Source organism: Poecile atricapillus, chromosome 28 (genome assembly GCF_030490865.1).
Source record: "Poecile atricapillus isolate bPoeAtr1 chromosome 28, bPoeAtr1.hap1, whole genome shotgun sequence".
In the NCBI taxonomy this organism is placed as follows: domain Eukaryota; kingdom Metazoa; phylum Chordata; class Aves; order Passeriformes; family Paridae; genus Poecile; species Poecile atricapillus.
The window spans coordinates 2,487,684-2,510,920 of NC_081276.1; the positions used below are offsets into that span (position 1 = coordinate 2,487,684).

Here is a 23,237-nt window from a genome sequence, read left to right on the forward strand (position 1 = left end):
CCCCGGGCATCCTACTGACCACCCCTAAAATCCCACTGCCCACCCCCGGGCATCCTGCTGCCCACCCCTAAAATCCCACTGCCACCCCCGGGGATCCCACTGCCCACCCCCGGGGGTCCCAGTGCCCACCCCTAAAATCCCACTGCCACCCCCGGCCATCCTACTGCCCACCCCTAAAATCCCACTGCCACCCCCGGGGATCCCACTGACCACTCCTGGGGGTCCCACTGCCCACCCCCGGGCATCCCACTGCCCGCCCCTAAAATCCCACTGCCACCCCCGGGGATCCCACTGCCCACCCCCGGGGGTCCCAGTGCCCTCCCATGGGGTCCCACTGCCCTGCCATGGGGTCCCACCGCTCAGCCGCTGGTCCCGTTGCCCACCCGCAGGGTCCCGCCCTGCCCCCGCCGGGCTCAGCACCGCCTGCAGTCCCCCGGGACCCTCCCTCCGTGCCTTACGGTCCAGCCCGGCTCTGCGCTGGGCGTGCGGGTCCCCCCTGGCACGCAGAGCGCTGTGCATGGCACGGGTGTGCTGCGAAGGGGGGCTGGCAGCCTGCTGTGCGACAGTGTGGGGCACAGGGCTGTGTGTGCAGCCCCGGAGGGGGACACAGCCCCTTGCACAGGGAGAACCTCTCCCTTCATGTCCCCCCTGATCCAGCCCGGCTCCACCACTCAGCAGTGCTGGTCATTCACAGCACGGTGCCACCGGGAGCTGGGACATCCTCGGCACCCCCCGGATCACCGCAGTGACCCCCAGGCCAGGTGTGCCCATCAGGGCTGGCAGCTCTGGCTGCCCCATGGTGCCCCGTTCCCGATAAGGGCTCCCATTCCCGATAAGGGCTCCCGATCCCTGGAGGGGCCCCAGCCGCTTGTGCACACTCAGCACTTTCCAGCAGGGCTATTTAAAGCCGGCCAAGAGCCCAGTGGCCCTTTCTTTCCCTCCTCCCCTGGCAGTCTCGGCCCGTCCAGCTGGACTTTCCTCCTGCAGCCATGAGCTCTGGAGCAGCGGCAGGGCCGATCTTCGCCGAGGGTGAGGATTGCAGGGCGGCCTGGAGGGAAGCCACAGCGGGCTACGATGAGCCCGATGCCCACCTGGAGATCCTGGGCAAGCCAGTGATGGAGCGCTGGGAGACTCCCTACATGCACTCGCTGGCCACCGTGGCCGCGTCAAAGGGTAACGGGGACCCCACGGGCTCTGGGAGGTGCTGGGGGTGCAGCCTCCCCAAAAAGAACTGGGGTGGGGGGAGATGTTCTGCTGGCCATTGCACGTGGCCCCCCCTGCAGTGACAGGGGCAGCAGGGCCGCGGTGGGATTTGTGTGCTTGTGTCAGGGTGACGCATTCTTGAAAGGGGATGGGGACATGGGGAAGGGATGCAGCCACCTCCCATCCAGGCCCTGCTGATTTTGGGGTTGTTTCCCTGGCAGAGGGTGGGTTGGATGTTGTTTGTTCCCACTGGGATCAACTGGGGGGATTTGGTGGGGGCAAAGGTGGCAGGGACATGGGGCTGCTCCCAACTTCTCCCCTCAGTGCCAGCAGCACCACGTGCTCCCACCCTGGACCCAAAGAGCCCAATCTGGGGAAAGAACGGGGCAGAATTCAGGGCTGGGGGGGGGTTTTGAGGCAGAGAAAACTCGGAGCTGTGAGCTCTGGGTTCCATCCGCAGGCGGCCGCGTGCTCGAGGTGGGGTTTGGGATGGCCATCGCCGCCTCCAAGGTGCAGGAATTCGACATCGAGGAGCATTGGATCATCGAGTGCAACGAGGGCGTTTTCCGGCGCCTGGAGCAGTGGGCCAAGGCACAGCCACACAAGGTCAGGGGCAGGGTGGGCTGTGCCAGGGTTGGGGGGTGCCTGTGACCCCCCCCCCAGCTCACCCCTCTGCCCCCCCACCCGCAGGTGGTGCCCCTGAGGGGGCTGTGGGAGGACGTGGTGCCAACGCTGCCGGACGGGCACTTCAGTGGTGAGACAGCAGCAGCAGGATGGGGAGGGGTGGGTGGGGAATCCCCAAAGCCCAGGGCAGCCCAGGACATCCCTGAGCCATGGAAAGGGGGGGAAGAGTTTGATCAGAGTGCAGGTGGAGCCCACATCCTTCAGTGGGGCCGGGGACAGGGCACAGCTGGGTCCTTGGGGTCCTTGTCCTGGGGTGGATCCTCGTCCTGGGGAGCAGATCCTTTTCCTGGGATGGATTCTTATCCTGGGGAACAGATCCTTGTCCTGGGGGTGGATCCTTGTTGTGGGGGACATATCCTTGTCCTGGGGAACAGATCCTTGTCCTGGGGTGGATCCTCGTCCTGGGGAGCAGATCCTTGTCCTGGGGGTGGATCCCTGTTATGGGGAGCAGATCCTTGTCCTGGGGAACTGATCCTTATTTTGGAGACCATCACATCGCTGCCTTCCAGGGGTCAGGGACATGGGGACAAATTGCAATAGGAACAGAACAATCCCAGGCCACGAAGGGGGATTTTCCCGGGACACAGGAGCCCCTCAGGGTCCCTCCCAGCTAACGGGCAGCCCCGCTGTTCCCGGGCAGGGATCCTGTACGACACCTACCCACTGTCAGAGGACACCTGGCACACGCATCAGTTCAACTTCATCAAGGTGACACCTCGGGGAGCGGCTCCGTGGGGAGCAGCTGGGGCTGGGAGGGGGAGCTGGGGCCGGCTGCCGTGTGGGAGGAGCTGAGCCAGCTCCCCGCATTCCCGGGACAGGGCCATGCCTTCCGCCTGCTGCGGCCCGGAGGGGTCCTCACCTACTGCAACCTGACCTCGTGGGGAGAGCTGCTCAAGAGCAGGTACAGCGACATCGAGAAGATGTTTGAGGTGAGTTGTTGCCCTCCCCAGAGCTGTGCCCAGGATGAGCCAGAGGCTGTGGAACTCATCCACAGTGCTGGGGATGGGCGGATGGGCCAAAGGGGAGCTCGGAGGGTTTTTCCCCCGGCTGCTGGCACTGTTCCCATGGTGTCCCTTCTCACATGAGCCACCCCAACCCACGGCTGCTCCTCCTCTCCTGCAGGAGACCCAGGTGGGGCCGCTGCTGCAGGCGGGGTTCAGGAGGGAGAACATCAGCACCAGGGTGATGGAGCTGCAGCCACCCCGAGAGTGCCGCTACTACTCCCACCCCAGGATGATCACCCCCACCATCCTCAAACACTGAGAGGCCCAGCACGGGGAGCAGGAGCTGATGAGGAGCAGAAAAGCTCTGATCTCCTTTAAAGCCCCTGAGAGATCGAAACTGATTTAGCCAGAGATGGGTGGAGGCTTGGGATGGATTCCAGGGGACAAAAGGACAGGAAAATCCCTGCCCCAGAAGCCCCCTGCCCTGGAGGGGTCTTGTGGGCTTTGTGGAAGATCTCACCCTGCTCTGTCCCCTCAAGACTTCGAATTCTCCATTAAGCTGGAATTGCAGAGTGTGGGTTGGAGCCTTTGGCCAAAGGGGTTCCAGAACCACCCATTTCCTCTAAAAATTGGATCATTTTGAGAAATCACAGAGTGGCTTCCCACAAGAGTCAAATAATCCACATCAGGTGGGAGAAATGGGGCAGTCTGAGGCATTTTGAGGCATTTCAGCTTCTCCTGAAGCAACTCCCCAGAGAAGTTTCCCAACATTTTTGGCCAAAGCCCACGGCAGCAAATCCTGACCCCAACCCCCCCTCCACCGCTCAATAAATGATGTTTCCTCTCTCCCCAGAAGGGACAAAGTCCATTAAAAGGAATTAAATACCCAAACTGCTGTTCCCGAGTGATTTGTCTTTCCAAAGTGTGTTTGTCCCTCAGGCACGAGCATTCCTCATTCCAGGCTCCTGGGAAGCATCCAGGACAGGCTGCTTTATCCCCACCCTGCTTAGGAGCTCTATATTCAGGTTTATTAATCACATTCTGATTTTAAGCAGCAGTATTTGAGATGTTACAGAAACAGAATTAATTTCTGGCCCCTGCACACACAAATATTACAGTTTTATCAGATCCTGTGTAGGAATTACCAACAAGGAGCAGGTGGTGAGTAAGGGACGAGCTCAGGGAGGGCTCAGGGATCACCTGGACATGTGTTGGTCTCAAAACTTCCCAACAAAGCTAAAAAAACCATTCTGGCAAAACCTTTATGTTAAGATATGTCATCACCTTCCCTGACAGAAACCAACTCAGCAGTGTTATCAAATTCACCTCCTGTTTTTCAAGCCCTCAGATCAGAGGGGTTTATTTAAGACAGGAAAGCACCTGGACCAGGTAGAGTTTTATTGGAAGGCGCGTGAGGAGCCGGATTTGTGCGTGAATGTGAGCAGTGCCCGGGGGCAGGGAGTGGGGACATAAATAAAGGCTATTTCCTGTACCAGATCTGCAACCTCCTCTCCCTCTTGATTTTCCTCTGCAGCTGCAGGATCCCGTACAGCAAAGCCTCAGCTGTGGGTGGGCAACCTGAGAGAGAGAGAAAGGAAAGAAGGGAGGAAAGTCACAGGGCTGGGACCTGCACGGAGCTGGAGGCAGCAGCAGAGGTGCCAATCCCAGGATTTATCCCAAAGCTGACTCCCCTCTGGCTTTGTGGCTGGGACAGCCAGGAGTGTAAAGAAACAAAAAGTGATGGTGTTTATCAAGACCTTTATCAAACAGAGCAATTCTTTGATTCCAAACCGATCAAATTCTGTGATCCAAACCCCTCTCCCACCCCACTGACGGTGCCACCACCATCACAACCCTCCCCACCCCACAATCCCTGGAGCTGCTGCAGCTTCCCCAGCACTGAAACAGGAAAACTTTCCAAACCTACACCCAAGAGCAGAGAATTCCCCCTCCCTGCCCCGCTCCCAGGTGGAGCTGCCTCTTGTACCTGGCACATAAATGTCCACGGGCACGATGCGGTCGCAGCCCCTCACCACGGAGTAGGAGTAGTGGTAGTAGCCCCCACCGTTGGCACAGCTGCAGGACAGGGACAGGGACAGGCTCAGCCCAGGAGGGTGAGCAGGAGGCCAAGGGAAGGTGGCCCTGGGCAGGCAGGCACTGCCAGGCTTGGAGCCACCAGCTGAGAGCTCACAGGTGACACTGCCCCATCACGAGCCCTGCCTGGGATGTTTTTAGATGAATCCAACCCAACTGAAGTGTTCCCATCACCCTCACAAAGCAGATTTCACAGCCCTCCCTCTCTGCTACAAAATCTTCTATTTTCCCTCAGTTTTCCCAGAATTTGTCCTGTTCCAGCCAGGACTGGCTGCCCCCAGCCCTGGTGTGGGGACAAGAAAAGTTGTGAGAATCATGGAACCATTCAGGTTGGAAAAGACCTCTGAGACCATGGAGTCCAACTGAATCCCACATGGAGCAGATTCCAACTGAATCCCTTCATGGAGCAGATTCCAACCAAATCCCTTCATGGAGCAGATTGCAACCAAGTCCCCCATGGAGCAGATTCCAACTGAATCCCACATGGAGCAGATTCCAACTAAATTCCATATGGAGCAGATTCCAACCAAATCCCCCATGGAGCAGATTCCTACTGAGTCCTTCATGAAGGAGATTCCCACTGAGTCCCCGATGGAGCAGATTCCAGCACAGCAGAAGCATTTTGAAAGCCAAAAGCAAACTCTGGGATTCTGGATATACACAAGTTTGGCAGCTGCAAATCCCCTGAAGCTATCCCTGGGAGGATTCACACACACACACCATCCCCAGAAGGAGCCCTTCTGCTCTGCTCTACCAGGCCTCTTTAAGAACTTGGAAACACAAACAAGCAAAGAATTCCCCCCACGGCACCGAGGACATCCCGGCACTCACCTCCCCATGGACACCACGTAGCGAGGCTCTGGCATCTGGTCATAGACCTGCAGGACAGGGACATTTGGGATGGTTCCCAGCTCCCCCTGCCGTGCCCGAGGTCCCCGTGCTCCCCGGTACCTTGCGCAGCGCCGGGGCCATTTTGTTGGTCAGGGTCCCTGCCACGATCATGACGTCAGCCTGGCGGGGGCTGGCCCGGAACACCACCCCAAAACGATCCATGTCATAACGAGGAGCTGCCATGTGCATCATCTCCACGGCACAGCAGGCCAGCCCGAAGGTCATGGGCCACAGGGAGCTCTGTGGGGACAGGCAGGAGCTCGGGTGACACGCAGAAAGGGAGAGTTCAAGGGCAGCAAAACCCACGGCTGCGGGGGAATGGATACAGGGAGAGCTCCGTGAATGTGTCCAGAGCTGCTCCCCTGACGCTGCTGAAGCCACCAAACCACACAGGGACAGCAGAGAAGGGACAGCAGAGAAGGGACAGCAGAGAAGGGACAGCAGAGAAGGGACAGCAGAGAAGGGACAGCTCAGAGTCTCACAGGGACAGTGGTGGCCAGAGAAGGACCAGACCAGCTAAGGCAGAGCACAGCAGACCCAGGGCACTGTCACTCGTGTCACCCTTCCTCACAGGCACAGCAGCTGCCCAGGGCAGGGACAATTCCAGAAAGTTCCTTTTCCTGGTGACCGAAGGGCAGTTCCAGACCCCACACACCCTCAGCCTCTCTCCCGCTCTGTCACTGCACCCCAATGTCACCCTCTGGCCACAGAACTCGGCCACAGGAGCTCTGAGCCTATTTTTACCCTGACAGGAGGTGTCTCCCATCTGTCACCCTCGATGCCAGGGGAGCCCGCGGGCTCGGGACTCACCCGCCGTGCCCAGTTGACCAGGTCATCGAGCTTGGTGATGACGTACTCGCCACGGCTGCTGGGGACGTAGGATTTCCTCTGGACAACAGCAGAGCTCTTCTGCACCTGGACAGAGCTGAAAGGAACAGCACAGAGCCATCACTCTCCAGTTATTTCCCTGCAGAATCAGCCCTTAGCCCTCCAAGGGCTGTGATTCCCCGAGGAATGGCAATCCCACCCCTCTGTTTGTAGCAGAGGATTCTCCCCAGGGTGGGATCTGTGGGTTTGCTGCTCAGGCAGAGCCCCTCAGCCAAGCCCCAACCACAGAGAGCCCCGGGGCTCCCAGAGCTGCCAGATCTCCCCGGATTGTAGCAGGGAAGGGAGGAGACGCCTGAGCCGGGGTGGTGGCACAATCTGCTGTTCCCTGTCCCCAGGGGTGGTGGCACAATCTGCTGCTCCCTGTCCCCAGGGCTGTTACCTGTCAGCGTGATCGGCCGCCGGCGTCTGATGGAGCAGCTGAGCCTGAACGGGACTCACAGAGCCGGGCCTGGGGACAGAAAGGGCCCGCACAGGGTGACAGAACCCCCAGAGCCCTCCCGGGAGCCGGTGCTCCACAAACCCCAGCGGGGAAGGAGACCCCCAGTGACCCCCCCAAAGCTCGGGGAGCCCTTCAGCCGCGGCTCCGGGGTCCCCCCAGCCCCGGTGTCCCCAGCCCCGGTGTCCCCAGCCCCGGCGCTCACCGCCAGCCCAGCACACCGTGCGCGGGGAGCCGGAGACCTGCAAGAGAGGACGGGAGAGCTGAGCGCGGCTGTGGGCCGGGAACGGCCTGCTGTCCCCTCAGGGCTCCCTCCCGGTCACTCCCTCGGCGCGGGGTCGAGGGTTTGTTTCGGTCCCCACACCGGTCCCTATCCCCGTCCTGCCCCTGTCCCCGGCCCGTCCGTGTCCCGTCCCTGTCCCCGTCCCGTCCGTGTCCCGTCCCCGTCCCCGGCCCCGCTCACGGCCCAGCGCCGCCATCTCTCGCAGCCCTTCACGCAACCTCTGCGCGCGGTGCACCCGCTAAAGCGCCCGGCGCGGCACCGCCTCAGCGCTCCGGCGGGAAACGCGTCCCGGCCGAGGGGTTCCGGAGGCACCCGCCGGCCCCGCCGCGGCCCGCGGCAAAACGATCGTAAAACAATCCCCGGCGGGCGGGGCCGTCCCGGGGCTGTCCCGGAGCCGCCACAGGACTCGGCGGGAAGGGCTCATCCCGGGGCTGCGGAGCTGCGATCGAACAAGAAAATACTGAGCGGCCGTCCCTGGGTGGGCTCGAACCACCAACCTTTCGGTTAACAGCCGAACGCGCTAACCGATTGCGCCACAGAGACCGCGCTGCCGCCGCCTCCCGCCTGTTCCCGTCTCGCGCCTGTCCCGTGTCACGCCCGCCCCCGTGTCCCGCCTGTCCTGTGTCCCGTTATCCCTCCCCGGGTCCCGCCTGTCCTGTGTCCCGTTATCCCTCTCTGTGTCCTGTGCCTTGTGTCCCATTATCCCTCCCTGTGTCCCGTTATCCCTCCCCGTGTCCCGCCTGTGTCCTGTGTCCCGTTATCCCTCCCCGTGTCCCGCCTGTCCTGTGTCCCGTTATCCTTCCCCGTGTCCCGCCTCTGTCCTGTGTCCCGTTATCCCTCCCTGTGTCCCGCTTGTGTCCTGTGTCCCGTTATCCCTTCCTGTGTCCCATTATCCCTCCCTGTGTCCCGTTATCCCTCCCCGTATCCCGCCTGTCCTGTGTCCTGTGTCCCATTATCCCTCCCTGTGTCCTGTGCCTTGTGTCCCGTTATCCCTCCTCGGGTCCCGCCTGTCTTGTGGCCCCGTCCCCGTGTCCTGTGTCCCATATCCCGTGTCCCACATCCCGCCCCTGTGTCCTGTGTCCCGTGTCTATGTCCCGACTGTCCTGTGTCCCATATCCCGTGTCCCACATCCCGCCCCTGTGTCCTGTGTCCCGTGTCTATGTCCCGACTGTCCTGTGTCCCATGTCCCGTGTCCCACATCCCACTCCCGTGTCCTGTGTCCCGTGTGCCACACCCCGTCCCCCTGTCCGGCCTGTCCTGTGTCCCGTGTCCCACCCCCGTGTCCGGCCTGTCCCCTCCATGTGTCCCCCGTGTCCAGCCTGTCCCCCCCCCGTGTGTCCCCCGTGTCCGGCCTGTCCCCTCCGTGTCCCCCCCCGTGTGTCCCCCGTGTCCGGCCTGTCCCCTCCGTGTCCCCCCCGTGTGTCCCCCGTGTCCGGCCTGTCCCCTCCGTGTGTGCCCCGTGTCCGGCCTGTCCCCTCCGTGTCCCCCCCGTGTCCCCCGCCCCGCGCGGCGCCGCCGGCGGTGACGGGCGGGGGGCGGAGCGCGCTCGTGCAGCCGAAATAGCTCAGTTGGGAGAGCGTTAGACTGAAGATCTAAAGGTCCCTGGTTCGATCCCGGGTTTCGGCAGAAGTTTCTTTTCCTGCCGGGACCCGGTTTGCAAAAGTGCTGTTTTCACCCCAAAACACCCCCCGGGGTTTCCGAATTCGTTATTCCCTCCCCAAACTCTGCACGTGATCGTTTTAAATATTCTGGAAACAGACAGGGGTGAAGGATTGCAGGATATAACCCTGGATTAATGATAAATATTATTAAAGAAATTAAATAAATATGACTTATGAATTAATAATAAATATGAGTTAATGATCTTACACTGATCATTGACGAGGGAAGCTGAGGGAACATGGATTAATTAACACTGGACAAGCAGATGTGGTGTGTGTTAGCCCATTTTAAATAAAGCACAAGAACAAAAAACAGTGAGCTCATTTCCCAGTGATTAATAATGTGAAACTGAGACAGAGACAGGATATTACAGCTTTATCTGATGTATAAAAAATATCTTCACCTGCTGTAAGACTGGGGTGGAAGCACCACCCGCCACAGATTAAAATAATGAAACAAAAGCAGCAAATTTTGATGATTCACTTCATCCCACTTTATTAAATCCACATGATGTGTACATGGTGAGGCTGAATCTGATGCCCAGCAGCAGTGAGTGACCAGTGGGGCAGCACTGGAAAGGGGTGGGACAAGGTCAGGATTATCCCTGGAAGTATCCAAGGCCAGGCTGGAGGGGCTTGGAGCCCCCAGGGAGATGTCCCAGACCAGGGATGGGCTTTAAGGTCCTTTCCACCCCAAACCATTCCAGGATTCCACAGCTGCAGTGGAGGTGAGGTGGTTCTGCTTCTTAACATCACTTGATCTTAACAGCACTTGAGGAGTTTTGATGGAGAAGGGAGCAAAGGGTTAATGTGAAGGAGGGGGAAGTTGATCCCCATCTCCAAATTACCCAGAGCACTGGGATGAGGGGCAGGAAATTCCCTCCCCAAACTCTCACCTCCAAAGGGAAAGTGCCACTCACAGCTCTGAGTTAACTCCATCATTAATTTTTTATCCTATCCTACAAAACTCATTATTCCTCCTCCCAGGTTTTAATAAAAAACTCACTTCTTGGCCTGTCCCTATAATTGAGGTACTTGAGATAACGGGAATGAGGATTCCATGGTAAAACTCATTAGAGAGCACAGAGCAATTAAAAGTGTAATTAAAATATATTCAGATAATTACTACCAGCCGGGATAGACATCTGGATCCCAATTTCAACTTCTGTATTTCAAATCATCTTGGGTTTTACTGGACAAGCAAGGAGATCACATTTCATTATCACAGAGAAACCCTAATCAGGGGGTTTTATGTATCATTTATCATTATTCATCATTAATTAGTTCTTGGTGACACTGCTTCCATGTGCCACGGCTCCAGCAAAGGTGGGCAGGGAGCTGGGCAGGATTAAACTGGGAATTCAGATGAGAAAAAGACAATTAAAAGCCTCCCAAAATTCCTGGCCTCAAAAGAGGCAATAAACCAGCATTCCACTGGCTCACTGGTAGAGGAAAAGGGAATGTTTTTGTTTAAGCAAACCTGGATTCCTTCTCCACGGGATTTTATTTGTCATAACAGAACAAAACCCCACAAATCTTTGTGATCCAGGTGGCAGCTCTGAGCACCAATCTGATTTCCCACCCTTGGAGATCCATCAGGCAGGAAGGAGGAACCCCCCGGGAACGTTTCCTGCAGGAACCCCCTCCTGGTTTTATCAGCAACAACGAGGCCACCAGGATAAAATCCCTTCCCAAGTTGGGTGTTTGGCTAAAAGAACCCACGTGGAAGTTGGTGGAGCAGCAGAAGCTCTGCACAGCACTGGGGGTCTCTGGCAGCCCCCCAGGAGGGCACTGATGGATCAGGATCTGGCAGATCCTCAACATGGCGAGGCCATGGGAAGCAGCGAGGGCTGAGAGCCAGCTGGGGCTGGGAGCAGAATATTTGGGGATATACACACAGACTTTACAAAGAATGCCACGTTTTTGTACAAATCACCACTGGTTATTTACACCTGGCCCCAGGGCAGCCCCGGCCACTCCTCAGCTCTCCGCAGGCTCTGGCTCCGTCTTGAGCTTTTTGCTTCCCAGGACTTGCTCATCAAACAACTCTCTCTCTCTGGAAAGAAAAATATAGAAATTAATAAATTAAAACAGGGTGTTATTGTCCAGATTACATCACCTGGACAAATTAAAGCTGGCACATTTTGTCCCTCATGGGAGGGGGACACTGAGCTCTCCCGCTCTCACCCCAAACCTTTTCTGTATCCAACAATACTGGGGTAAAACCCTTGGAAAATCCTAAAAACAAATCTACCTTTTGCTCACAGGTGGTCCTTTAATGTACTTCTCTTCTGCCTTCTCATAATCAATGTCATCCACAGCAGCAATGGCACAGATGATGGCCTAGAAAAGCATTGAATAATTAATAATAATAATCAATAAACAAAACTAAACCACAGCCAGGGATTTCAAGCTGCCTCAGCTGAGCACACTTGGAGAAAAGGGTTCCTCAATCACTTGGAAAACTTGGATGAAATCGCTCGTTGAGTGCCTGAAATTCTTAAATAAATAATATGAACTTGTTCTGTATCATCCCCTGGGGGGTATTTTTATCCTCAGATTAAAATATTCTTCACAGTAATTTTGTTTCTACACGAGTTAATGTTCTCCTGGGAAAATTCCTGTGAAGAACACAAGGTATCCACAACAACTGTAAAAACAGCCAACACACCACCCCCCACCTCGACACACACAAAGGACCAAGAAAACCCTGAGAAGTTGCCAAATTAAAATAAAAACCCCAAAAACAAAGCCTTGAAGCATTCCAGAAGTAATTAAAAAACATCAGAAAACCATCAGTCTGCTTTTAAAAGCAACAAACTACCTGAAGCTTCTCCTCTCTGTGCTTAAAAATCAGCATTTGAGTGACTCAGGCTGTGGGAAGGGGTGAATATTCCTGCTTGGCTCAGCTCTGGGAACTCTCTCCACATCATTCCATAGGAGCCACATCACACCAAAGGAATAAATAATGGGAATTACAGTCATTTATCACTCCACAGTTCATTTTCCCCCCGTTTCATGCTCCCTCACCTCAGGTAAAAGCACATCTGAGATGAATCTGATGCCGTCCCCCAGGATCTGGTGCAGGTTCTTGGTGTCCATCTCCCTGTACACCTCCTTCAGGTACCCAACCACCAGGTCCAGCTGCTCCTCATCCTCCAGGTAAGTCTCCACACAGGTCATGTACCGGCTGGAATTCAGGAATTTCTTCAGCCAGCGGGATTGTTTCCCACTTTTCAAGATCCCCAGGAGATGTTCTTCAGCTCCTTTTGACTTGACTATGAACTCCACCAGCTTCTTGTTCTCCCTGTCCCTGGCAGCTCTGGTCCTGTCAGGGAGGAGCTTCCTCGGGGGTTTCTGGGGGGAGGTGTCTGAGGAAGACTCTCCAGCCCCTTCCCCCTCTGTGTTTGGGAATGCCATCTGCACCACACTCTGGTATCCCTCTTTCCTCACTGGGTAGCCTGAAAGAGAAACCACAACAATTTAGATTGAAATGTGCAAAGAGTTTTCATAACCGTAGCGATAGAAAATAAGGAATTTTATTGCTGAGAGGAGTTTTTCTTCCTTCCCTACCAAAGAGGTTAAAAAGCCACCACCAAAAACATTTATTTGCCTTAAATAAAATGAAAATATAAGGGAGCAACATAAGGAACCAGTCACAACTCCAACTGACCTGATTGTCTCGAACCACCAGTGTTTATTTAATTTATTAAACCCTTAATTGCAAGAATGGGGAGTTGTAAATTCACCAGCAGCCCCTCTCTGTGTCTGGTGCCACAGTCACTTGTGTAAATGTTGGAGCTACGTTTACCCAGCCAAGAGAAAAATTCCCAAAGGGATGGATTCACTTACTGATATCAGCAGCAAAATACTCCAGGAAGGACCCAGTGAAAGAATGACAACCTAAAAACCAAAACCAGGGGCAGTGATCAGTTCCATTCAGCCCAGAAATCCAAGCTTGGAGTTCCCTTTTCCTGGAGGATCTCAGGATGAGATTCCAGAGAAGCTGGGAGTGCCCAAGGCCAGGCTGGATGTGGCTTGGAGCACCCTGGGACAGTGGAAGGTGTCCCTGCCCCATGGCAGGGGGGACTGGATGGGTTTTAAGGTTCCTTCCCACCCAAACCATCCTGGGATTTGGTGATTCCATGGTCACCTGCCCCTCCTTACCCACTCGGATCCGATAGTCCAGGATCAGCTGGAGGCACCACTCGATTTCCCTGGAATAGTTCTCCTTGGCTCGTTCCTGCAAAAGAAGGAGGATTTTCTGTCCCAAATCCAGCAGCTCTCCAAGAGTTTCAGGCCAGGACACCAAGCAGGGGACAGAAATGGACCATGACAATTTTTTCCTTGCAGTAAAAGAGCTCCTGCCAGAACTGTCACAGGGATGAGAGCGGCTTTGAGGGGGTCAAGCCCCACATTCCACTCCTGGAATTATTTATATCCTGGGTTTCCCACTGTATTTGCCCAACCCCTGCAGTTCCAGATCTCTGGGATACTCACAATGAGCTCCTGCTTCTCCTCACAGTCAAAGTGCTTCAGGCTCTTCAGAGACACTGAGAAACTTTTAAAGAAACACAGTCAGAGGTGCAACTCCACTGCCCCATTTCCCTGTTGTTTTACTGCAGTTCTGCTTCTCCCTGAAAATCCCACTTCCCAAGGAATTAAGGAGCACAAGTTCTAATAGTTTTTGCTTCCAGAGCATGTTAGCAGTATGGAATCTTCTAGCAAATGAGAAATACCTCGTTCAGAGAAAAGTTAAAGGCAGCCCAGTGCTTCCAGAAAGTTTGGGCAGCACAAGAACAGTGGCTGCATTCCAGGGATTTCTTTTTTTCGGTTTTTGGTTTTGTTTTCGATTCCTCAGCCCTTCCCAGGGAGAGGGAGCTGCCTCAACCTGCAGCGTGACAAAGTACCTGCAACCTCACCTGCCCCACTGCCCCAGCCCCTCCCTCCCAGATCAGCCTGGGGAGGACTGTCCTCACCCTGCACCAGGAAACAAGCACAGGACCCGAAATAAAGAGACTGGAAAGTCAGGATGGGATGAAAATCCACATTTACCCTTTTTTCTTCTCATTTGTGGTGCCATCTATGAAGAGCACACAGGCCCTTCGGTGCTTCCTCTTCACTGCTTTCACCTGGAGAGAGGAGAAAGCCTCAAAAATCCTAATCCTGATAAAACAGGGATATTTTTTTCTGTGGATATCTCCCACTACAACCCACACTTAAACTTTTCCTGTTGGTGCAACTTTCATTTATTACACAAATATGAAAATTTCAAGTGGAAGCAGCAACCAGTTACCCCAAGGGAGCATTTTTAGTGCACAAAGAGCCTCCCCTTTCTTTTGCAAATTGGGAACAAAATCCTGTGCTCTGTCCAAACAGGTGTGAATTTACCACATTTTGAGTGTTTTTAGAACAAATTTACTTCTATCAATTTTGAAATGCTTCTACTGGAAGGTCTTCAACACCTCCAGGAAGGGTAAAAGTCACTCCAGCACTGGGAATTGCTCCTTATCAGCAGGATATGAGGAGGCAGGAGCTGCTCTTACCACGGCTGGCCAGTACGGATACCGCTGCAGCTTGCACCACACCAACATCCCTTCCTCGAAGAATTTGGGTTCTGGCATGAAAAAGAAGGGAAATTTTTCCTTAAAAACAATAAAATAAAACAGATGCTGTCCCTCTCTTCTTCTCCTTCAGGAGAAACTCCAGGAGTTTCTCTTCAGTGTTTTTACAGTGACCCCAAAATGCAGCACTGGGACTTCTGAACCCAGCAACTTTAACCCCAGGCTCCTGCCCAGTTTCAGGGATTTCCATTTCATTCTGCTGCAAAACGTCTGATGGACCCAGGAAATGCATTTTATCCCAAGCCTGGACACAGCTGGATTCCCTCCTGGAATCCCTGTGGATTGCAGGCAAACTGCAGCTCACAGAGGGGGAAGAGCCTCAGGCCTGTGCTGATGTCTCACCTCGATGGGACAGAACACTTGGGAAATTTTCCTCCTCTTCATCCGCCAGAGGTGAGAGTGGAGGGAGGCTCTCCGAGGAAAATCTCCTGGAAGACATTCCAGAGGGTTCCAGCCCTGCCAACGGCACCAGGATCCAGGGATTAGGATGGGATCAGCCTCAGAGCAGGTGAGACCCCTGGACATGACCCCAGAGGGGACACAGGGTCTGTCCCACCCGTGGGGACCTGACACACCTGCACATCCCTAATTAGGGACTCTTAATTCCCTGATCATGTGGATAAAAGAGGGAAAGGGGAAGGAATGGGGCTGGTTTCAGGACCCTGCACCTGCTCATTTACAAACATTTAATCTCAATTTACCAGAGAGCAGCAAGGCAAAACAAGTGCGAGCTCAAAAAAAAAACCAAACCAAAAACCAAAAAACCAAAGCTTTCCATGGCAAAGCCCAAGCAGTTCCAGACAACCCAAACACCACCCAAGCCCTCCCCAGCACTGAGGGGATCAGCATTTCTGCTTCCCAGGAATTGAAACCAAAAGGAATTAAATCAGCAACTCAAAAGCCACTTCCCCAAAAGCAAATCAACATTCCAAGGTGAGTAACAGTGCTCAACACCCATGTGGGATGAAGGTTTCCCTTCCCCAAGGGATTTTCCCACCTTCATCTTCCTCGGAGTCAGGGGCTTTATTCCCAGCCAGGTGTGAGGGATCCTGGTTTTCCTCCTCCTCCTGAGGCTGAGGGAAGGCACCAGAAGGCCCAGGTGAGGATCCAGGGTGGCTCCTGCATTTCCTGTCTGTGCCTGAGGCCACACCTGCCCCATCCAGGTGTTTTCCAGCCTCTTCCTCTCTCCTCCCATCCAGCTGCTTTGCCAGGCTCTCACTCTCACTGCTGATGCTTTTCTCCAACTCATCCGAGGCAGTTCCACAGGAGGAATCCAGGAATGCTCTCCCAGGCTGAGCTCCTGTCTTTCCAGGAGGTTCCACAGTGCCAGATTTAGACAGGACAGGTGGAGACCCCTCCTCAGGAGCCACCTGTGCTTGATCCTGTGGGGAATCATCCCTACATCCTCTTTTCCTTCCTTGCTGACTTCTTCCAGCCTTTGGCACACAGGACACGCCATTCCCTGTTTTGGGCTGGATTTTCCTCTGGCTGGGGGATGATTTTGATTCTGGTTTTTCGCAGTTGTGACCATCAGGGGCTGGTGGCACACGCGAGTCCCTGGCACCGCACCTGGCAGGGTTTGTTCCACCCCCACGTGTTCTGGCAGGGCTTGTGCCACTTCCAGGTGCTCTGGAAGGGTTTGTGCCACTTCCAGGTGCTCTGGAAGGGTTTGTGCCACTTCCAGGTGCTCTGGAAGGGTTTGTGCCACATCCAGGTGCTTTTCCACTCCCCTCTGGAGCCACAGAACCTCCCTGGCTCCGCGCTTTGGGATCATCCTTCAGCCCACAGTTATTTTGGGGTTTTCTTTTCCTCTTGGCAGCCTCAGGTTCTGACTTTTTAGAGCGAGAGCGCAACAAGAAGCCGTGGGAGGGGGCGGGGGGAGCAGATTTCTCCTGGGAAAATTCGGAATTTGGTCCTTCTGCAGGTGGTATTTGACTGCCTGAGTCAGTCTGGTGGAGAATATCCAAGGCAATTTTAAGGGAACAGCGATATTGCAGCTCCTCCACGGCCTCACTCATGCTCTTCTTTTGCTCTGATGAGGAAAAATATTCAATAAATGAAATTACCCTCGTTATTCTATCACAAACAAAATGTATTATTAAAGAAATAATGTGTGTTACTCAAAGTGTTTCTTTTAAGGTACATTTTGTATTACTTCAATCATCCACAATTCCCAAGGCAAAGGATGGAGAAACACAAAGACCAAGCTGGAAGTGCCTCATTTTGAGGGCAACTCCCATTTCTTCACCATCCCTCCAACAAACCACCCCAGAAAAGAGGAAAATGATCGTTTTTCACCTATTTTCCAACTTCATGGAAAAGGGGAGAAGAAAATAAGTGAAATACACAAGTTTTATCTCCCCAGGCTGAGTTTCTGCAGGGATTTTTCACCCCAAAAAGACACCAAGCAGCACATTTGGAGCTTTCTGTGGGTACTTTACACCCCAAAAAGACACCAAGAAGCACATTTGGGCCCTTCCCTCCTCACCCAGCGTGGAGGCAATGGCCTTGATCCGCTCCTCCGTCAGGGGAACAACATTTGCAGAGCTCACACTGACCCTGAAACACAAAAAGGTGACTGGAAGCGGCACCCAAAACACTCCCAGCACCACAAAACTGCTTTCAGACAGCAAAAAAACCCAAATAATCCCTCCCCAACCTGTCCTTGTTTTGGTTGAACACCTAAACCTCCTGCAAATCCAGGATCCCATCTCACAGGCATCTTCAGGTTCCTTTCTTCCCCTTATTTTTTTAACCTCTAAGAATGCAAACACTTGACAGGAACAAAGACACTCAACTGCTTCTCCAAGCCAAGGATTTCAGCTTTAAATCCCATCCTTTTCGTGGTGGCAACAGGACTGCCCCCGGCAGCTCCAGGCTTGCACAAAACCTGTGTTAAAAGCAAAAAAATTTCATTTAAAAATCCTTAACCAACAGCAAAACGTTTATTATAAAGAGCAGCTCACCACAACCGAGTTGGCCAATCAATAAGGCAATTTATTAATTTGTTGATAAGGGATGAGCAGGCAGCTCTGGGGATGAGGGGAGTCTCCACTTCACCAACACATCCACTTTATCCCTGGACTCTGCCTCTTTTTTAGGCAGTTTTTTGTTGGGCTATCCCCCAAGCAGCCGTGGCTGGGAGCCCCCAGCAGGTCTGGGGAAAGCTCCAACATGTGGCCAGGTTACACTTCTAGCAAGAAGGTAACAGCAGGAACAAGTTAGTACATGTTTGCACAATGCCGCTGTTTTCTTCATACATTGAGAGTGGACACAATTTACAATTATTTGCTGAGCTATAACTGTGGCAAAAAATATGTAACAGCAAAAGCTAGCAGTTCACAGCAAAGGGATTTAAACAAAAATAATGGAATTGTTATATTTGTCACATGTCCATGCTTTAAGTTCAGTATTCTTTGTTTACACTGATCCCGTGGTGTTTCCATAATGACAGGAATCACTATGGAACAGCCCACAGGTGCCTGGGAGCAGCCTTAGGATCCTAAAATCCCAGGATGGATGAGGTGGGAAAGGACCTTAAATCCCATCCCATCCCATCCCTGCCATGGCAGGGACACATTCCACTATCCCAGGCTGCTCCAAGCCCCATCCAGCCTGGTCTTGGGATCCAGGGGCAGCCACAGCTTCCCTGGAAATCCATTCCAGGGCCTCACCACCCTCACAGTGAGGAATTTTTTCCCCAATATCCCATCCAACCCTGTCCTCTGGCAGTGGGAAGTTATTCCTCCATGTCCCATCTCTCCATTTTTTCTTGCTGGCATCTCCACAGCCCAGACAAGTTCAGACACATTCGCTGGGACCTCTCCCTTCCTTCCTGCTCTGCTTTAGCCCTTCCCAAGCAACCTCCACAAACACTTCCTCATTCCTCGTTACCTTGGCTGGCCACAAACGCCTCTTCCACTTGCAGAGAACGAACTCTTGGTCGGTCATGGCTGAGCTTCACGTGGAAAAGGACAATTCCAAGGTGTTCTGAGGGGAAAAAAAGGGAATAAAGGAGTCACCCACCTTTGTCCATTGCAATCCTTGGCTTTTTGAAGGAAAGGCAGCATTTAGTCAAACATATTACTACAGTTATTATTGTTTTTCCTTCAGGATCACTGCACTGATATCACCCTACAGCATTCTCCAAAATTTTATCTTAAATTCCATTTTCCTGTAGAAGCTCAACCCTAATGGCTGCCCCACTCCTGGAAGTATCCAAGACCAGATTGGACAAGACTGGAGCAACCTGGGATAGTGGAGGGGATGGGGCTGGATGGGCTTTTAGGTCCTTCCAACCAAAATGATCCCAGGATTCAAGAATTCCATAATTCCAGGAGCACAAGTGGCTCTCACTGAGTGTGTTGGGTGAGGAAAATACTATCAGGAATTACACAATGCAGCCAGGGGCCTGCCCAATCCACAGCTTCCAGCAACCAAACCCTGAAAATGGGGAGCTACACCCTTAAAATAACACACTGCATAGACCTCTAGCAGGCAATTTGATCCCAAATTTTACACACGGTTTGCAACAGAAAACCTGAGCAGAGCTGCCTCAGAGCTTCCTCAAGGGTTTGGTTATTTTTTTAAAGAAAAAAAGACATACTGAAGACAAGCCCTTCCTGTACTTACAAGGTCCAGGTGCTGGGATGGCCGGGGCTCCGGGATGGCGGCCCTGCGGCGGCGGAGGGAGGGACGAGGGGCCGTTAGTGGCGCCCGGAACGGCGGGGCCGGTGCGGAACCCCCCGTGAGGCGGCGCGGGGACAGCGGGAACCGCCCGGCCCCAAAAACCCCACGTGAGGGGAGGGACGGGACGCCCAAACCTCCCCCCAAGCCAGCACCGTGAGGGGAGGGACGGGACGCCCAAACCTCCCCCCAAGCCAGCACCGTGAGGGGAGGGACGGGACCCCCAAACCTCCCCCCCAAGCCAGCACCGTGAGGGGAGGACGGGACCCCCAAACCTCCCCCCAAGCCAGCACCGTGAGGGGAGGAATGGGACCCCCAAACCTCCCCCCCAAGCCAGCACCGTGAGGGGAGGGACGGGAGGCTCCCCCAAACCTCCCCCCAAGCCAGCACCGTGAGGGGAGGGACGGGACGCCCAAACCTCCCCCCAAGCCAGCACGGTGAGGGGAGGGACGGGACGCTCCCCCCAAACCGCCCCGCTCATCCCGGACTCGGTGAGGGACGGGACGGGGCCCCCAGACCCGAACCGCTGAGGGGATGGACGGGATCCCTCATCCAGAGCCCCCTCCATAAGGGACGGGACCCCCGAACTCCCCTCCGTGAGGGATGGAACCTTCCAAGCGCCCCGGTGAGGGGAGGAACGGGACTCCTCAAAACCCTCCCCTCACAGGGGACGCCCCCCCACCCCAAACCTTCCCTGGTGAGGGGAGGGATGGGCCCCTCGCTTCGCCCGCTCAGAGGGCGGACGGGAGTCCCAAATACACCCCCGGTGATGGCACCCAGACCCTCGTGTCCCCCCACCCCAGACCCCGCTTGAAGGACCGGGGGGGGAGGGGGAGATGGGGGGGGGGGGGGGGGCACCGTTACCGTGCGCGCTCCCGACAACAGCGCCCCCCGCGCGCGCCGCCGCCGCCGCCCTCCACATGAGGGTCTGCGCATGCGCCGCGCGCACCGCCCAGCACCGCCCCCCGGACCAATCAGCGAGCGCCGCCTGGCGCCCCGCCCTCCCCTCCGCCGCCAAAACACGAGGCTCGACCAATCAGAGCGCACGCTGCCGCCTTGGCCACGCCCAGCTCATCTTCTATTGGAGGGTTGGGAAAGCCACGCCCTGTCTGGGCGTGCAGCATGGCAACGGGAAGAATGACGTCATTGTCGCGGGTGGTGACGTCATTTGATGGTTTGGGCAGTGCCAGGGACAGGGACATGGATGGGACAGGGGCAGGACAGGGACAGGGACAGGGACAGGGATGGGACAGGGACAGGGATGGGACAGGGACAGGGACAGGGACAGGGACAGGACAGGGACAGGGGCAGGGGCAGGACAGGGACAGGGACAGGGACAGGGATGGGACAGGGACAGGGGCAGGGACAGGGATGGGACAGGGACAGGGACACGGACAGGACAGGGACAGGGATGGGACAGGGACAGGGACAGGGGCAGGACAGGGACAGGGATGGGACAGGGACACGGACAGGACAGGGACAGGGATGGGACAGGGGCAGGGACAGGGACAGGGATGGGACAGGGACAGGGACACGGACAGGACAGGGACAGGGATGGGACAGGGACAGGGACAGGGGCAGGACAGGGACAGGGATGGGACAGGGACAGGGATGGGACAGGGGCAGGGACAGGGGCAGGACAGGGACAGGGACAGGGATGGGACCGGGATGGGACAGGGACAGGGATGGGACAGGGACAGGGACAGGGATGGGACAGGGACAGGGACAGGGATGGGACAGGGACAGGGGCAGGGATGGGACAGGGACACGGACAGGGACACAGACAGGGACACGGACACGTTCCCGAGCCCGGCTGGCTCCGTGTGCCCCTGGCACCCCCGCAGCGTCAATCCAAGGCGGATCTAATCCAAATTCTTGGAACGGGATTCCCAGAGAAGCTGTGGCTGCCCCTGGATCCCTGGAATTGCCCCAGGCCGCGTTGGACGGGGTTTGGAGCAAGCTGGGACACACTGGAAGGTGTCCCTGGGGATGGCAGGGGGTGGGACGAGATGATCCTTAAATTCCCTTCCAACTCAACCCTTTAACCCCGGCATTCCAAGAAAAAACAGTGGAAACGGAGCCCAGGCTCTGAGATTCGATGCTTTATTCACTGTCTCTACTTGGTTATAAACACCTGGCTGTCAGAACTGTCACCACCACACTGAAGCAGTCACTCAAACACACTCTGCAAACAGCAACAGACCAAAATGCACCTCCCTGGAATGCTCTCAGGAGTGCATTTTTCCTATCTTTAAATACGGATACCTGTGGAATAATAATAAGAGACAAACTCCCATTCTGTTTTTTTCCTCCTTCTGGAGTATCCTAGAGGTCCTTCGTGTAATTGATTTGTTAATTCCTGTTTTCCTGCAGGATTGGGAATCCTGCAACTGTTAATCAACCTTTTCCCTGCTTGGCAGGCTCTGGGGGTGCCCAGCCTGGTCCTGCGAGGGGCTTTGATCAGCATTTCGTGTCAAAAGATACAAAATAGTCTTTAAAACCTGGGTTAGGAAACAACGAGGTGGAGTTCAGGTCCCGCCAGAGACACGACACGGAGATGGAAGGACATCCAAGGACAGGATGGACTCTGGAGCTGAGCACCCTGCAAGGCTCAGCCCTCAGGATTAGAAAAAGGAGAGGGAAAAACTTCCCCTCCTGCGAAAGAATGCAAAGAAAAAGGGAGAATTTCCCTGTGCTGCAGAGTCCCACGGGATCAGCGGCTTCATTTCCCCCTGGGACACCTCACTGGGCAGCTGCTTCCCCACAAAAGAGCAACTCCAGTTTAAAAAAGTGCAGCTCTGGTCAAGCCATGATATTTTTTCCCAATTAAAAGCCCTCTTGAGCACTTTATTTCTCTGCTGTCTTTGGCTCCCAAAATCCCACCGAGCTGCAGGGTGGATCCTGACTCAGAGCTGTTTTCATTTCTGTTTGTGCTGGAGATAAACCCTAAATCCTTCTTTCCTCCTCCTGCTCTCACCTCAACCTCCTGAGCCTGCTCTGTCACCCTCAGGTCCGTCACCGCTGCGTCACCTTTGGAAAAAAATCCAATTTTGGGGTTTTTTCCCCCCTTCCTGTCCCAGCTGCTCGATTCTCTGTCCCCATCCCGGTGGAATGAATCTCCTGTATTAATTTATTCTCCTCCAGGTGGGATTTTTACCCTGAACACACCATTCTAAGCCCAAAATGTGAGGGTTCAGGTCATGGTTGCTGCCTCAGGGCTCAAACCTGGCAGGATCCCACCAGCTCCACATAATTCCCACATGGAATATGGCTTTTGCTGTCCACTCACTTGCTCTGTATTAAAATCTGAAAATGCTTATCCTGTTTCCTGCCTTTTAGAAAAATCCTTTTCAAGAAGTTTGCCTGCTGATTTCATTAAAAAATAAAAATTAAAAAAGATACAAACTCATCGTCCTTTCTCAGGGAACAGCAGTTACGTGGCAAAAATCTCACGATATTCAAGAATTGTGGAAATTCCTGTGTTAAAATCATGTAAATCCTGACCTGGAACACTGAGGGGAGGCTGGACCAGCATTCCCAGTGCCACCAGCACCAGCAGGGATCCACAAAGCTGAAGGTGGGGAACACACCCAAAAAAACACAACCTGGTTGTGCCTGGGAATAAGGGAAGCACTGGGCTGTTCTCTGGAGAAAATCGAACATTTGGGGTCAAAGGCTCCTAAAACCCCTCCTAAAACAGCAGCAACACCACAGCTGGGCTGGTGACAGCGCTGGAGCTGTCACAGCTACAGCAGCAAAATCCAAAAGAAAATCCAAACCAGGATTATTTCCAGAAACCCCTTAAAGACAGCTGGCTGCCTTTGCAGGGAAAGGTGGGAGAAA

The 23,237-nt window shown here is 54.7% G+C and overlaps 3 protein-coding genes and 2 non-coding genes across 5 annotated transcripts; 2 read left to right on the top strand and 3 right to left on the bottom strand.

The window, feature by feature from the left end:
- Positions 1–919: 919 nt before the first annotated feature.
- On the top strand, positions 920–3,723 carry GAMT (guanidinoacetate N-methyltransferase). Its single transcript, XM_058858448.1, has 6 exons — positions 920–1,173; positions 1,664–1,809; positions 1,894–1,957; positions 2,528–2,595; positions 2,706–2,816; positions 3,010–3,723. Exons 1-6 carry the CDS (start codon positions 990–992, stop codon positions 3,148–3,150), a joined length of 714 nt encoding a protein of 237 aa, XP_058714431.1. The 5' UTR covers positions 920–989; the 3' UTR covers positions 3,151–3,723.
- A 489-nt stretch (positions 3,724–4,212) lies between these two features.
- On the bottom strand, positions 4,213–7,723 carry NDUFS7 (NADH:ubiquinone oxidoreductase core subunit S7). The gene is made up of 8 exons (XM_058858458.1): positions 7,604–7,723; positions 7,346–7,382; positions 7,084–7,152; positions 6,627–6,741; positions 5,877–6,056; positions 5,757–5,803; positions 4,819–4,907; positions 4,213–4,409 (listed from the first exon to the last, which is right to left on the bottom strand). Exons 1-8 carry the CDS (start codon positions 7,617–7,619, stop codon positions 4,312–4,314), a joined length of 651 nt encoding a protein of 216 aa, XP_058714441.1. The 5' UTR covers positions 7,620–7,723; the 3' UTR covers positions 4,213–4,311.
- A 169-nt stretch (positions 7,724–7,892) lies between these two features.
- TRNAN-GUU (transfer RNA asparagine (anticodon GUU)) lies at positions 7,893–7,966 on the bottom strand. The gene has a single exon. It is a non-coding gene; the product is annotated as a tRNA-Asn (tRNA).
- A 1,010-nt stretch (positions 7,967–8,976) lies between these two features.
- On the top strand, positions 8,977–9,049 carry TRNAF-GAA (transfer RNA phenylalanine (anticodon GAA)). The gene has a single exon. It is a non-coding gene; the product is annotated as a tRNA-Phe (tRNA).
- Positions 9,050–10,157: 1,108 nt separating this feature from the next.
- Positions 10,158–20,358, bottom strand: PWWP3A (PWWP domain containing 3A, DNA repair factor). Its single transcript, XM_058858416.1, has 15 exons — positions 20,259–20,358; positions 19,341–19,383; positions 18,603–18,698; positions 17,507–17,598; positions 17,197–17,267; positions 15,706–16,740; positions 15,051–15,164; positions 14,631–14,701; positions 14,140–14,216; positions 13,585–13,645; positions 13,252–13,327; positions 12,937–12,987; positions 12,115–12,545; positions 11,339–11,427; positions 10,158–11,140 (listed from the first exon to the last, which is right to left on the bottom strand). Exons 3-15 carry the CDS (start codon positions 18,657–18,659, stop codon positions 11,065–11,067), a joined length of 2,301 nt encoding a protein of 766 aa, XP_058714399.1. The 5' UTR covers positions 18,660–18,698; positions 19,341–19,383; positions 20,259–20,358; the 3' UTR covers positions 10,158–11,064.
- Between the last annotated feature and the right edge of the window lie 2,879 nt (positions 20,359–23,237).

Coding starts and splice junctions, on each gene's coding strand:
- GAMT (XM_058858448.1), top strand. CDS start 990: ATGAGCTCTGGAGCAGCGGCAGGGCCGATCTTCGCCGAGGGTGAGGAT. Junction 1,958..2,527: donor GCCGGACGGGCACTTCAGTG/GTGAGACAGCAG, acceptor GTTCCCGGGCAG/GGATCCTGTACGACACCTAC. Junction 2,817..3,009: donor ACATCGAGAAGATGTTTGAG/GTGAGTTGTTGC, acceptor CCTCTCCTGCAG/GAGACCCAGGTGGGGCCGCT.
- NDUFS7 (XM_058858458.1), bottom strand. Junction 7,153..7,345: donor CACGGTGTGCTGGGCTGGCG/GTGAGCGCCGGG, acceptor TTCTGTCCCCAG/GCCCGGCTCTGTGAGTCCCG. Junction 6,742..7,083: donor GCGGCCGATCACGCTGACAG/GTAACAGCCCTG, acceptor TGTTCCTTTCAG/CTCTGTCCAGGTGCAGAAGA.
- PWWP3A (XM_058858416.1), bottom strand. CDS start 18,659: ATGACCGACCAAGAGTTCGTTCTCTGCAAGTGGAAGAGGCGTTTGTGG. Junction 15,165..15,705: donor TGACTCCGAGGAAGATGAAG/GTGGGAAAATCC, acceptor TGCCGTTGGCAG/GGCTGGAACCCTCTGGAATG. Junction 13,646..14,139: donor ACAAATGAGAAGAAAAAAGG/GTAAATGTGGAT, acceptor TTTCTTTAAAAG/TTTCTCAGTGTCTCTGAAGA.